Source organism: Lontra canadensis, unplaced genomic scaffold (genome assembly GCF_010015895.1).
Source record: "Lontra canadensis isolate GAN:19392208 unplaced genomic scaffold, GSC_riverotter_1.0 scaffold38, whole genome shotgun sequence".
In the NCBI taxonomy this organism is placed as follows: domain Eukaryota; kingdom Metazoa; phylum Chordata; class Mammalia; order Carnivora; family Mustelidae; genus Lontra; species Lontra canadensis.
Window position 1 is genome coordinate 5966857 of NW_022631032.1, and position 12818 is coordinate 5979674.

At 55.2% G+C, this 12818-nt stretch overlaps 1 protein-coding gene across 2 annotated transcripts in view; it reads left to right on the forward strand.

Moving 5' to 3' along the window:
* Nucleotides 1-697: 697 nt before the first annotated feature.
* Nucleotides 698-12818, forward strand: part of ADCY5 (adenylate cyclase 5) — a 145192-nt gene continuing 133071 nt past the window's right edge. Inside the window, exon 1 of one of the 2 annotated variants that reach the window (XM_032869501.1) lies at nt 698-2432. In XM_032869501.1, coding sequence (XP_032725392.1) covers nt 1299-2432 — 1134 coding nt within the window. In that variant the 5' untranslated portion in view covers nt 698-1298. The remainder of the gene's footprint in view (nt 2433-12818) is intronic. The other variant, XM_032869502.1, reaches the window with a different exon arrangement.

A 12818-nucleotide genomic window follows, 5' to 3' on the forward strand; every position in this document is an offset into this window, starting at 1 on the left:
AGGCGGCGGGAGGAGGGGATGCGGAGGGCTCTCCGGCGGCGGCGGCGGCGGCAGCAGCAAGCGGGCGAGAAGGGAGGAGCGGCGCGAGCGGCCGGAGCGGCGCAGGGCCCGAGGCGTGCATGGCGCGCCCTGAGCCCGGCTCCAGCCGGCCTCCTCGGAGCGCCCCCGGGCCGCAGCAGCTTTTGGGCGGACCCCTCTCGGCCGGCTGCATCTGAGCCCTGGCCCTCGATCTCTGGATGCTGCACTGCCCGGGAGAAGCCCGCCTGCTTCGGGGCACAACGGCGGCGGCGCTGCGCCGGATTCCGCCCTCCGCCTAGTCCTTCTGCGCCCGGCGGCGGCGGGCCCGCAGCCGGCGGCGAGGAGCCTGGGGCTTACGGAGTCGGCGCGGCAGCCCTCCTGGGCCAGCGGGTCCGGGCCAGCCCCGCTCGGTTTGGGGGGAAGGGGGAGGCGAGAGGGGAAGGGCCGCGCCACAGGAGCCGGTCCTCGCCCCCGCCCCCTGCGCGGACGCGCTGAAAGCTCAGCTCGCTTTCGCGGGGGCCTCGCTCCCACTCTCGCTGCGGGAGGTGGGGGATGCGGGCGACGGCCCCCCTGGGCTCCAGGACCCACCCCCCAGGGCCCCGGAGCTATTGCTCCGCCCGCCGCCCCCTCCCCCGTCCTCTCCACCCCCCATCCCACCTCCCCACCCCTCGTAAGAAAATAATGCTGCCTGGCTCCCGCACCTCCCAGTCGCTCCTAGTCCGCCGCGAGGAAAGGGTACCCGCTCGGTCTTCACGCCGGGACCCCCGCCTCGGCGCCCTAGCCGCCGCCTCGCCGCGTGTGCCGCTGGGCCCGGCTTAGACAGAATCTGCGAGCGCCGCGCCCCCGGCATTGCCAGCCCCGGGGAGGCGCCGCCCGCAAGGACACCTCTCCGTCCCGCCTTGTCCGCAACAACTCCGGTCCTCGTCGAGCTCGACGCGAACCAGGAGTCCGGACGTCCCTCTGCGCGCGGCGCAGCCGCTAGAGCAGTCCCAGCTGCCCCAGCTCGGAGCCAACTCCATCTCGGACCTGGGACTCCGGACGAGGATTCTCAGCCACTTATCACCTCGGGGCTGTGCCTGCCTACCCGCTTGCCCTCCTGCTGCTCTGCTTCTCCGCTCAGGACGGGGGTGCCAAGATGCCCCGCTGCTGCGCAGGGCCCCGGGCCGCCCTCGACGTGTGACCCCAGCCTGGTCCCCCTGCTCGGCCGTCCGCCGTCCCCTTGGAGACCCCCGGCCCGGCCCCGGGGGGAAGAGGAAGAAGACGACGAGGCCGAGGGGGGGATGTCCGGCTCCAAAAGCGTGAGCCCCCCGGGCTACGCGGCGCAGACAGCTGCGGCGCCGGCGTCCCGGGGAGGCCCGGAACACCGCTCGGCGTGGGGGGAGGCGGATTCCCGCGCCAATGGCTACCCCCACGCCCCCGGGGGTTCGACCCGCGGCTGCACCAAGAAATCCGGGGGGGCGGTGACCCCGCAGCAGCAGCAGCAGCAGCGCTTGGCTAACCGCTGGCGCAGCGACGACGACGACGATCCTCCGCTGAGCGGCGACGACCCCCTGGCCGGGGGGTTCGGCTTCAGTTTCCGCTCCAAGTCGGCCTGGCAGGAGCGCGGCGGCGACGACTGCGGTCGCGGCAGCCGCCGGCAGCGGCGGGGCGCGGCCGGCGGGGGCAGCACCCGGGCGCCCCCTGCGGGCGGCGGTGGCGGCTCGGCGGCGGCAGCTGCCGCGGCCGGCGGGACGGAGGTGCGCCCTCGCTCGGTGGAGCTGGGCCTGGAGGAGCGGCGGGGCAAGGGCAGCGCGGTGGACGAGCTGGAGGCCGGCGCCGTCGAGGGCGACGAAGGGTCTGGGGATGGCGGCAGCTCGGCAGAATCAGGCGCGGGGCCCGGCGCAGTGCTGTCGCTGGGCGCCTGCTGCCTGGCGCTGCTGCAGATATTCCGCTCCAAGAAGTTCCCGTCGGATAAGCTGGAGCGGCTGTACCAGCGCTACTTCTTCCGTCTGAACCAGAGCAGCCTCACTATGCTCATGGCCGTGCTGGTGCTCGTGTGCCTCGTCATGTTGGCCTTCCACGCGGCGCGGCCCCCGCTCCAGCTGCCCTACCTGGCAGTGCTGGCGGCTGCGGTAGGTGTCATCCTCGTCATGGCTGTGCTCTGCAACCGCGCCGCCTTCCACCAGGACCACATGGGCCTGGCCTGCTACGCGCTCATCGCCGTGGTGCTGGCCGTCCAGGTGGTAGGCCTGCTGCTGCCCCAGCCACGCAGCGCCTCGGAGGGCATCTGGTGGACGGTGTTCTTCATCTACACCATCTACACGTTGCTGCCTGTGCGCATGCGTGCCGCGGTACTCAGTGGAGTACTCCTGTCTGCCCTCCACCTGGCCATAGCCCTGCGCACCAACGCCCAGGACCAGTTCCTGCTCAAGCAGGTAGGAGCCCACCTGGCCGCAGGGCCATGGGTTGTGGGGTGCACAGGCCTCGGGCTGACTCCAAAGAGAAGCAACCCCATCACCCTTTCTAAAGCAGTGAAATAGCCAGAGCGACTTGGCTGTGCCAGTCAGTGGTGTCTATAGAGCCTCTTAACCCCCTCTGAGCCCCAGCATGTCCAGTTACAAATGATGCCGTTGCCCCCGGAGAGGACACGTAGCCACTAGTGTGGGGCTAGGCGTGAGGAAGGAGAGTTGGAGGAGAAAATTCTATGGCGAAGTCCCCCTTCCCTCCCCTGCCCCCGTATATAAAAGGCCCCTCACAAAAGTATCTGGACCCCGTAACAGCCTCTCCCTCCTCGTTTGTTCGTTTGTTGACGTTTCCTGGATAGAGGGTTGAGGAGGGGAGCTCCTGGGCGCCCCTTCCCTGGTCTCTAGGAGGAGAAATGATAACCCTGCCAGTTTTCTGAGGCCGAGGGTTTTCCATCTCCCAAGCTAGAGAGATCCCTGAACTTGAGGGAGGACTGACAAGTTTGTTTTGTTTATGAAAGTGCCCTAAACCAAAACCAAAACCAAAACCAAAACAACCTGCCTTTAGCAAAGGTGGGAAGGAGCCTCTGAGATGTGTGTGTGGTAGTCCTGCTCCTGGGCTGAGCAGAGAGCTAGTGTTGGGTGGCGTGACCCCTTTCCTAGGGTGTTCCTGGCTATTGCTTGTGGTGGGGGCTGTTTCTTCCTGGTGAGACTGGTTCCATGCGCTCAGAACGGTGGGCTCTGGAGGAAATAAAACCTCTAGTTAACTGGTGACTCCACTGAAGGCTTCTGGAAGAAAGGTGCGCTTGGTCTCCCCACCTCCGGTGAGACTAGCCCCTCTGATAGGCACACCTGCTTCCTTTAGCATTGGCCTTGTCTGGAGCTGCATGGGCCTCAGGCATTGACCCCTGCTTCAGTGCAGCTCAGCTGTGAGGCTCAGGTGAGCCCTTGACTAGGCTAATTTCCTGACCGTGGACCCCACTGCACCCCACCCCTTTCCGGATGTCTGCGTCCTCTGATAGACCCTCTAACCATATTCCATTGGCATTCCCTTCCCCCTTCTCCCCACTTTTGATGCCTTTTCTCAGACTTTGATCCTGTTGAGTACTGCATATTCTTTGAGGAATTTTTCTGTGCCCCCAGCTTCCTGGGTGTGGCACCCATCTCTCCACAGAGAATAACACCAGTATGGGCTTCAGGGAGCTGGGCTCTAGCTGCAACTCCAAAGTACTCCGTGACTGGGAGGGAGAGGATCTGCAGCCTCTCTGGGCCCGGGTTCTTTTCTCGAGAATGAGAGAATTGTGTATGCTCCTTCCAGTTCCCACCTCTGTGCCAAGCCTCACCCTCTGTGCCAAGCCTCACCTCCTACCAGGAGCCCCTCCTTCCAGTCCAGCCACACTGGCCTCTCCCTCTTCTGCATGGTTAACAATAGAGTGTGAGCCACACAGCGGAGCACTTACTTATTTTCCAGCACCCATTGGTTTTGCTCCCCATCCAATGTAAGCTCCTTGCATGCAGGATTCTTGACGTGTATCGTTTTCCTTCTCCACCCTCTCCCTTGTCTAGCACATTTTCGGGTACTTAGTAGGGATTTAAAACTGCTTGCCAGTTTGGTTGTGTTCGAGTGAGTGGAGTAGGTGGGGCTCTTGAAGCTTCAAGTTTTTCTGATCTGGGATCAGAAGGAAAAAAAATCTTAAGAGATCAGCTTTGAACTTGACAGAGAAACCTATCGAGAGGTGGGGGTATAAGAAAAAGTTAACTGGTATTGTTAGTGCTTATATAGGCTGCGAGTCTTTCTGACCTGAGGACCCAGGCTCTCACAGAGATGTCGTATCTTTGGGCGTTGTTCCTGGCTTGGGTGGGAGGCAGGTTGCTTGGATGGGTGTAGCTTTTCTGCAGAGGGAAGGGCATGTCATCCATATGGAGAAGCAGAAGTTTCTAGGATTGTTCAGGGTATTTTCTCTGAACTAGCCCTAAGCCATCCTAGATGTATGGTTTCAAGGGACTGGAGTCAGATCCCAAGAAAGGAGTTCTGGTCCTAGGGTGCTCCAGCCCCATCTTAGCATAAGAATGCCCTGGCCACAGCAGAGGGACTGTCTGAGGGGCTCCCCTTCTTTCTCCGGCAAATCTCCCTTCTCTCCCCCACTTTTACCACCCCTCACCCAGGCTGCTTTTACCTGTTATGGCCTTTAGACTTGACTGTAGGCTTTTGGGTGGATTTACACTTAACTTCTCACATTCTGCTCCATTGAGGACAGCAAAGCTTGTTAGCAATGGTCCAGGACGAGGGAATGCAAACATTCTCCTTGCCTTCAGAGAAAACTGTATTTTAGGAGGGTTTGTATTTGGTTATGCCTGGTAGAAAATTTGTGTTTCTTGACCAAACTGTGATGGATGGTAGGGAGCCATTAGTGGGACAGTCTAGCATTAACCTCTGCCTCAGAGCAGCCGTTGTTTGAGGCTGGCTTGCGTTACATGCCTTGTTCTTTTCTGGGGTAAAGACGCACGTCCAGGGAAATGGGGGAGCAGTGCATGGTTTCTAATGTTGGGGCATTGGAAATCCTCCCCCCCCCTTCGCTGCCCCACAGTGCCTTGGACACATAATAGGCCCTCGGAAAACCGTATTCTTCTCTTCTCCTGCAAGGCCAGCCCCTTTGCTCCCATAGCCCACGTCCTCAACATCATTATCTGACCCCGGGTATTTTCTTCTTTCCCTCCCCCTCCTTATGTTCGGGGCTCCGTCCTTTGCTCCAGTTAGGAGGAGAAGTACTTGGTTTCTGAACCAGTGCCTCCTGACGGTTTTTCCTCAAAAGATAAACGAGAGGTAGTCGTCTCTGGAGGACGGTGTTTCTTCCCTTCCTATGTCTTTTGCTCTAGCTGTACCCCCAGCATCCATCACCCTCCCTCTCTGCTTTCTCTCTCACTTCCTCTCTCCTCCCACCCCCCTTCCAGTTCCCTGTTGCTCTCTGCCCACCTTTCCTCTCTTATCTGCCTGCCTGTTTGTGCTACTTCCCCATCTCTCATTCCCTGTTTGCAGCCTCCCAGCCTCTCTTGTGATCTTGTCTCACTGTTGTCTCCTCCGTGGGGTACAGTAGGAGCGTCACGGGCTTGTTTTTTTTTTCTCCTTCTTTGCCTGTTAGAAGTCCCTCTGCTACACCCATACCATAAATAACACTCGAGCATCTGCCAAACACATTCCTCACTTGTGTTAATAGGGCTGCAATGATGCTGGAGCCTGTTGCCATGGCAACCTCATTTTTGTTTGATTGTATCCCACTCTGCTACATAAAGCCTCTGCACGCACTCACACACAAACAAGCACGCTCGCACAACCATCACATATGCTCAGCTATTAAAGATCATTTTGGAGAAAATCTCTCTGGGCTCCGTGGGTGCGGGCGGTCATCTGCTCGAGGAGATGAACACTCCTACTGTCTGGTGTTACTCCACGAGGTGATGACAGATGGGAGAGGAAAGTAGAGAGTCCTGTTCAGATATGGGGTATTATTATTATTATTTCCGAGAAGATTCTGACCCCGTACGGGTCTCTGTGAGCTTGGGAGAGTTGCGAGAAGCTGCCCTCATGGTGTGGGATGACCAGTCCTCCTCCCCTGCCCCCATCACCTCCTTCCTCTCTTCCAGCCATGACCCTTCTGGAGAAACCCCACGATTGCCTGCGTTTCTTCCTCTGTGCCTGTTTGAACCTGTAACCATCAGCAGTTGTCCCAGAGATCAGAGAGGCACAGGCGCTGTGTGGGTGATGTTCTGTGGCTGTGAGCACGTGTGAGTGTCTGTAGCGAGCTGGCTGGTGGGGGGAGGGGCTGTCGAGCACAAACTGACTGCTGTGCATGCGCGGGTGTGTCTGCCTGTGTGTGTGTGCACACACGTGTCTGGTGTGTGTGTGTATGTGTGTCCATCGCATGGGCTGACCCCAGCAATGGAGGTGGGCCTGGGGACGGCTTTGTGTTGACTTCCAAAGGAGATCACTGCAGCTCTGTCCTGTTTCTTCTTGGCTGGTGGCTGGCCTTTCTGATTCTGGGCCTTGACTGCCTTCCGACCTTGACCTCTGGCTCCTTGGGGAAGTATTCTGGGTACACATCCCCTACTATCCCTAATGAAGCTGGGGGCTAGACTCGAGTGGCCAGCTCCTCTGAAATATAGGGCTCTGATCCTTCCCTTTCGAAGATTCTGCCTGCTGCCCACTCACTCAGCTGCCCAGTGAGCCACATTAAAAGGCTGCCTCCTTGCTCGGGAGCTCGGCGCAGAGACCTGTGTGGTGGGTCACTGGGGCTGCCGCTGGCCGCTCCCTCCTTGCTTGCTGGGGTGCTGTGAAGGAGGACACTCTTCCACCACAGTGCCTGGGAATTTCTGGCCACTAGTTACTGCCCCCATCACCCGCATTTCTGGGCAGGAGAGATCTGGCAGTAGTCTGTCTGGGGTGGGGTGGGGGTGGGCTCTGAGTTTGGAGCCCAGGAGGGTCCGCTTGTCTTAGCTCAAGGCTGATTGTTTTTGCCAATTCTCTTTGCTAATTGTTTTCAGTTATGTTGCCCCCTTCCCGATGCCACCGGTCAGGGGTGTTTGGAGGGGAGCAGAAGCCTGGGGGTTGGGGGTCGTCAATCAGGGCTTCTGTGTAGGGGTTATCTTCCAGATCCCAGGGGTGCCTTGCTTCCTAGTGGGAGGACTTCAGGCAGGCCAGAGACCCAGCCGAGGAACAGGACCAGCTTCTGTATTTGTGGGAATGTTCAGTGTTCATAATTCAATCTATGTTTTGATCTGGAGCGAGAGCCTGAGGTCTATGTGCCGTGAACACAGACCAGCGTGCTCACGTCTGTCCGCAAAGAGGACACAGATGCTGTGTTGAGCCTGGTCGCGGGAACCTGCCCAATCTCACAGAAAAGTTTCAACCATCAGTATAAAAGTTCTGGACAGACGCTTTTCCATGCAGAAGGGCCCAGGCGGTCACCTGTTCTGAGGGGCAGCTGGCAGAAGAAGCAGGGCTTTGGCCCACGCTGGGCCAGGCCTCTTGTTTTCCTAAGGGTCATGAAAGGTGCAGCCTTGGTCCCAGCCAGAGATGGAGTGGGTGTTGGGCAAGGTCAGATGGGAGACTCCTGTGACTGTACCAGCCTGTCTATGGGAGATGTCCTGTCCATGGCGCCTGCCTCAGTTAACTGTTTGTATCTTGTCGGGGGTCCAGCTCCTGGTCATTTACTTCCCAGGTGGGGTTGGAAACTGATGCCCATCAATCCTTTGGGTGCCGTTACATAAGTTATGTTTTAGAATCTCCTCCTTTCGTCCATGCTTATCAGACGGGGGCAACTAGCTAACTGAGAGCAGGATCAGCATTAATGTTCTCTGCCAGACCCAAAACTTCATGGAGAGAGTTAGAAAGCCCTATTTCCCACCTCCTCCTCCCAGTTTTTCTCAAGGCACTGTCCAGATGTAGGACAGGGAAGATCTCTCTTTTTATAAGGTCACAAACAAAGTCTGGGGGTTTCTGGGTAGTGGACTGTGTGTTCAAAATGAACCTGCATTGCAGACCGGCTGTTTGAGAAGACCAGCGGGTTAATGGGCATACCCAGTTCCTGGGAGGATTCAGGCCCCCTTTGAAATACTGTTGCTGATCCTGGAGTTCAGAGGAAGGTGACCAGTTGGGAAGGGGACTGGAGACCTTGACTTCTGAGAGAACATTTGAAAGGCTGGGAGAGATTCAGCTGGGAGGAGAGCAGGCTATAGCAGGGTAAGAAAACAGCTGGGCAAGACATCATTGCTGGGACCCTTGTTACCAGACACTACAAGAGGGACTAAATTTACTTTTAGTTGCTCCCAAGAGTTGGGAGTAAGTGGGTGGAAACAGTGGACAGATTTCAGCTCCAGGAAGGAAGTACCTTTCCAGACTTTGGGGCAGCAGCCACTGAACCAGATGTCTCCCGGGGTAGGCAGTGGGGCAGTGGAGGCTTTCAAGTCGAGGCTGGCTGGCCTCAGCTGCACCTGTTACTGAGGAAGTGGTTCTGCTTTCAGAGGTCTGGCTTGGGCTCCAGGAATGGATCTGTTTTTTTAAACAGCTTGGATCTAGTTTTCAAAGTTCTCCAGGTGATCTTGACCGATGCTTAGGCTTGGGATCATTGACCAAGATGACTTCTTGGGTCACCGTCGACCCTAGGAGTCTGGGGTTTAGTATCCGGCATCAGTGTGACTGTCCCCTAAACCCTGTTGGGGTGTTCTGTCGTCATGCCCATCTCAGGCTCTGTTTGAAAGAAGCAAGAGCAGGGGAGGGCACCTGGCTGGCTCTGCCAGTAGAGCGTATGGATCTCGGGGTTGAGTTCAAGCCCCACGTTGGTGTAGAGATTATGTAAATGTAAAAAATTAAGTAAAAAATTAAAAAAGAAGCAAAATCATAGCAGACCTGATGTGAGACTTTCAGGTGGGGCTGGCCAGGATGTGCTGATGGGAAGATGCAGGTCTGGAAGGCGATGGGTGGTGGTGAGATAGGATGGAAGGGATGCCCCAGACCTAGACTCATATTCTCCTCTCAACTTTTCCCATCCCCTACCTCCGGTTTGAAGCAAAGCCCTCTGTGGCCCTCTGTGGCTCACCCTTGGTGGTGGTGCTGGGGGGTGTTCAGCAGAAAGGTCGACCTCGGTTTGAGTCCTGGTTTATTCATTCCTTTGTCTGGTAGTGGTTATGAAAAATATTGAGGATACCCTGGTCCAGAACAGACGCACAGGATGGGGAGAACAAGGAGTGGGGCAAGAGGTAGGTTTGAAGGAAGAGTAGGGCTTCAGGAAAGCAAGAGGAGATTGCAGCTCTGAGGATGGGGCCAGGCCTGGCCGTGGGGGCAGGGATGCTGTCTGGGAACAATGGGATGTAGTTACCAGAAAAGGGGGAAAGACAAACAAATACGGGGAGACAGTAGTGGCTTTATTCTACAGGCCAGCCTCATGTGTCAGTGTGCGATCCTCCCACCCCCTCCTTGCTTGTAGTGGGTTGTGAGCTGTTGCTTTTGGGCTTGAGCTTCCTGACCTCACACTTTGGTGGTCCCCCTCCCTTCCCCATAGGGGTTCTTGGGCTTTATCGCACAGCTCACTGCAGTCTCAGCTGGCTCTTGGAAGGGGTCCTTGGGGACCCCAGTGCCTGGCACATAGTAGGTGCTCAGTGAGGGTTTGAATGAGTGAATGAATGGGCGGTGGGGTGGGTGGACGGCTGCACACAGACTCTGTTGTGCCGAAGTGCTAGACCAACACCTCCACAGAAGGAAGCGATGCAGCTTGGCTTGGAAGCCTATTTTGGTGGATTGCAATCCGAAACTCCAAGCAGGGCTTCCAGAATCCCTCCTGCTGCAATCTAAAACGTGTGCCTTCTTGGAAACGGAGAGCTGTCGCCTGGCACTGCCGATACTATATCACTTCACATATCTGAAAACCATTATTAAGTCATTCTTTCAGCCTTCTCCCCATTCAGTCAGACAACAGCTGTTTATTAGGCACCTACTGTATATCAGGCACTGTGCTAGGCCATGGCAGGCGGCGGGGTGCGTTTCAGAGGCTGGGTCCTGGCACCCAGGACTGCCATTAGCCCATACTCTAAGTGTCCTTTGGAGGGATGTTAATAGATATTTTGCCTACACACATTTGCTTCTGTGTCAGATGAGCTTTGGACATACTGGCTTAAACAGAATTCTTTACAGTAGGACTTCAAAGCTTTGAATGTGTTAATGCACACTAAAATTTGTCAAGGGGGGATATCATATGAAGGGGGGATATCATATGAAGACTTTATCAAGCATATTTGACCCTAGAATCCATTTTTTAAGGAACATAACAGGGGTCAGTAGTGTTTTTTGGGGGGCGCTTGGGTGGCTTAGTGGGTTAAGCATCTGACTTCAGCTCAGGTCATGATCCCAGGGTCCTGGGATCAAGCCCCTGCATCAGGCTTCTTGCTTGGTGGGAGTCTGCTTCTCTCTCTTCCTCTGCAGCTCCCCATGCATGTGCTTACTCTCATGCTTTCTCTCTCTCTCTCTGTCCAATAGATAGATGAAAACTCTTAATAAAAATAAAAAAAATGGTGTTTGTTGGAACTCACTTTAGGACACAACTGCTTCAGGAGCTGGGAGCAGCCTGTCATTTTCTCAGGCATGGGCCTCTGGGATAGGCCTAGGCAAAGTAATCGAGATGGGGTCATTATCTGGGGGCTTTCCTCCCTCCAGAAGATTTCTCAGCCAGCACTGGCTGGCTGCCTGTTTTAAAGTCTCATTCCTCATCTGGGTCTGAAATCCTTTATAAAATAGAGGGTTTTGATGGAAGGGACCACGAAGATGCCTCCTTTAATCTAATTTTAGTTTGTTTTTGTTTTTTTCTGCCTTTTTTTTTTTTTTTTTTGCTATCATTCGACATTGGAGCAGGTTGGTTGGGTTTCTGTATAATGACCTTTGGTTGGTCTGGGGTCCACTGAATGTCTTTCTAGAACTTTCTTCAGGCACTGATTATATGGCTGTCTGTAGGGAAGTAAGTGATGGGTGATTCTAGATCATTCTTCTTCCCTAAATTTTGTTTTCTTCCCACCTCAACCCTCCAAAAGGAAGAAGTCTTGAAAGATTATTGATTATAGGGGCACCTTGGTGGCTCAGTGGGTTAAGCCTCTGCTTTCGGCTCAGGTCATGATCCCAGGGTCCGGGGATCAAGCCCCGCATCGGGCTCTCTGCCTATTTGCGATTTCTGTCTGTCGAATAAATAAATAAAAATCTTAAAAAAAAAAAGATTATTGATTATATGGGGTTCCTGGGTGAGCCTGGGTGGCTCAGTCGTTAAGCGTCTGCCCTCAGCTCAGGTCATGATCCCAGGGTCCAGGGATCGAACCCTGCATTGGGCTCCCTGCTCAGTGGGAAGCCTGCTTCTCCCTCTCCCACTCCCCCTGCTTGTGTCCCCTCTCTCTGCTGTGTCTCTCTGTCAAACAAATAAAATCCTTAAAACAAAACAAAAGACAAAGATTATTGATTATAAACCATGAGTATATACTGAATGTTTACTAGGAGTCAGACATGGAAGGAACTAATCCCCTCCATACATGACCTCATTTAATTGTAATATCCCTACGAGAAAGACATTTTTATCCTCATTTCAGGGCTTGGATAATGAAATAAGAGAAGGTAAGTCACACAGCTGGTGACAAGGTCACACAGCCTGTGACAGAGCAGATGGTATGGCGTGCCCCCATATTCCCTGGGTGTGTACCTTTCCATTCCTGCCAGCTGTAAGTACCCGAGGACTTTTTCTGGCCCTGAGCCTCTCTGCTTGCCCGTGGGTCAGGTCAGAGTGCTGAGGGTCTCCAGCCTGAGAGTGGCTCTCAACCAGTGACCATCGTGTACTGGTGGAGGGATACCCCATCTCCCTTGTCCCTGGGGTGAGGGCAGTCTCACTCTGAGACATGTGTTCTCCCGGCTCCCCACCCCAAGGAAGTTGTCGGCTCTAGTTGCCCTCAGTGGTAACAGGCTTGATGACGTTCCCTTTTTCTGGGCCTTCTTCCTTTCTTTGTCTCACTCCTCCATTCCCCTTTAGTGTTTCTTGGGGTCACCTCCCAGGTAAACCACTTGTACTTGAATCCTTGTTGCAGGATCTTTTCCTGTGGGGAATCCAAATTGAGAGTTGATAAATGGGGATTCTAATCCAGGTCTATCTTAAACACCAGGAAAGGGGAGAGGGCTGCTTATGGGGGTAAACATACATTGGGTGCAAGACTCTGTGGCAGGCTCAGAACTTAGTCTTGGGGTGCCTGGGTGCCTCAGTCATTAAGCATCTGCCTTTGGCTCCGGTCATGATCCCAGGGTCCTGGGATCCAGCCCCGCATCAGGCTCCCTGTTTGCCGGGAAGCCTGCTTCTCCCTCTCCCAATCCCTTTGCTTGTGTTCCCTCTCTCACTGTGCTTTTCTCTGTCAAATAAATCAAAACAATTAAAAATAAAAGAACTGAGTCCTGCCTGGGCCCCTCACTCCTACCTGGTAACCTTTGTCACTAGTAGAGTGGTTGTTGCTGCACGAGAGGAATGAATTGGAGTATAAAAAACAATTTAAAAAAATATATCTCTATAAATATACACTGCCTGGGTGCTGAGTGAGGAGCCAATGCGGGGCTTGATCTCATGACCCGGAGATCCTGACCTGATGCTTAACTAACTGAACCACCCAGGCGCCCCCCATCTCTTTTTTAATGACTCACTTTCCCATATGACTAGCACTTGATTGATAACAAAGGACTTTACCATGTGTGATCTCCCCTGCTACTCATGAGGGTTCTGAGGAGTTGATGGGTTTGGATGGGGCAGACAGGAGCTCTAAGGCCCAGAGGCCCAGAGAAAACCCTCATTCTGT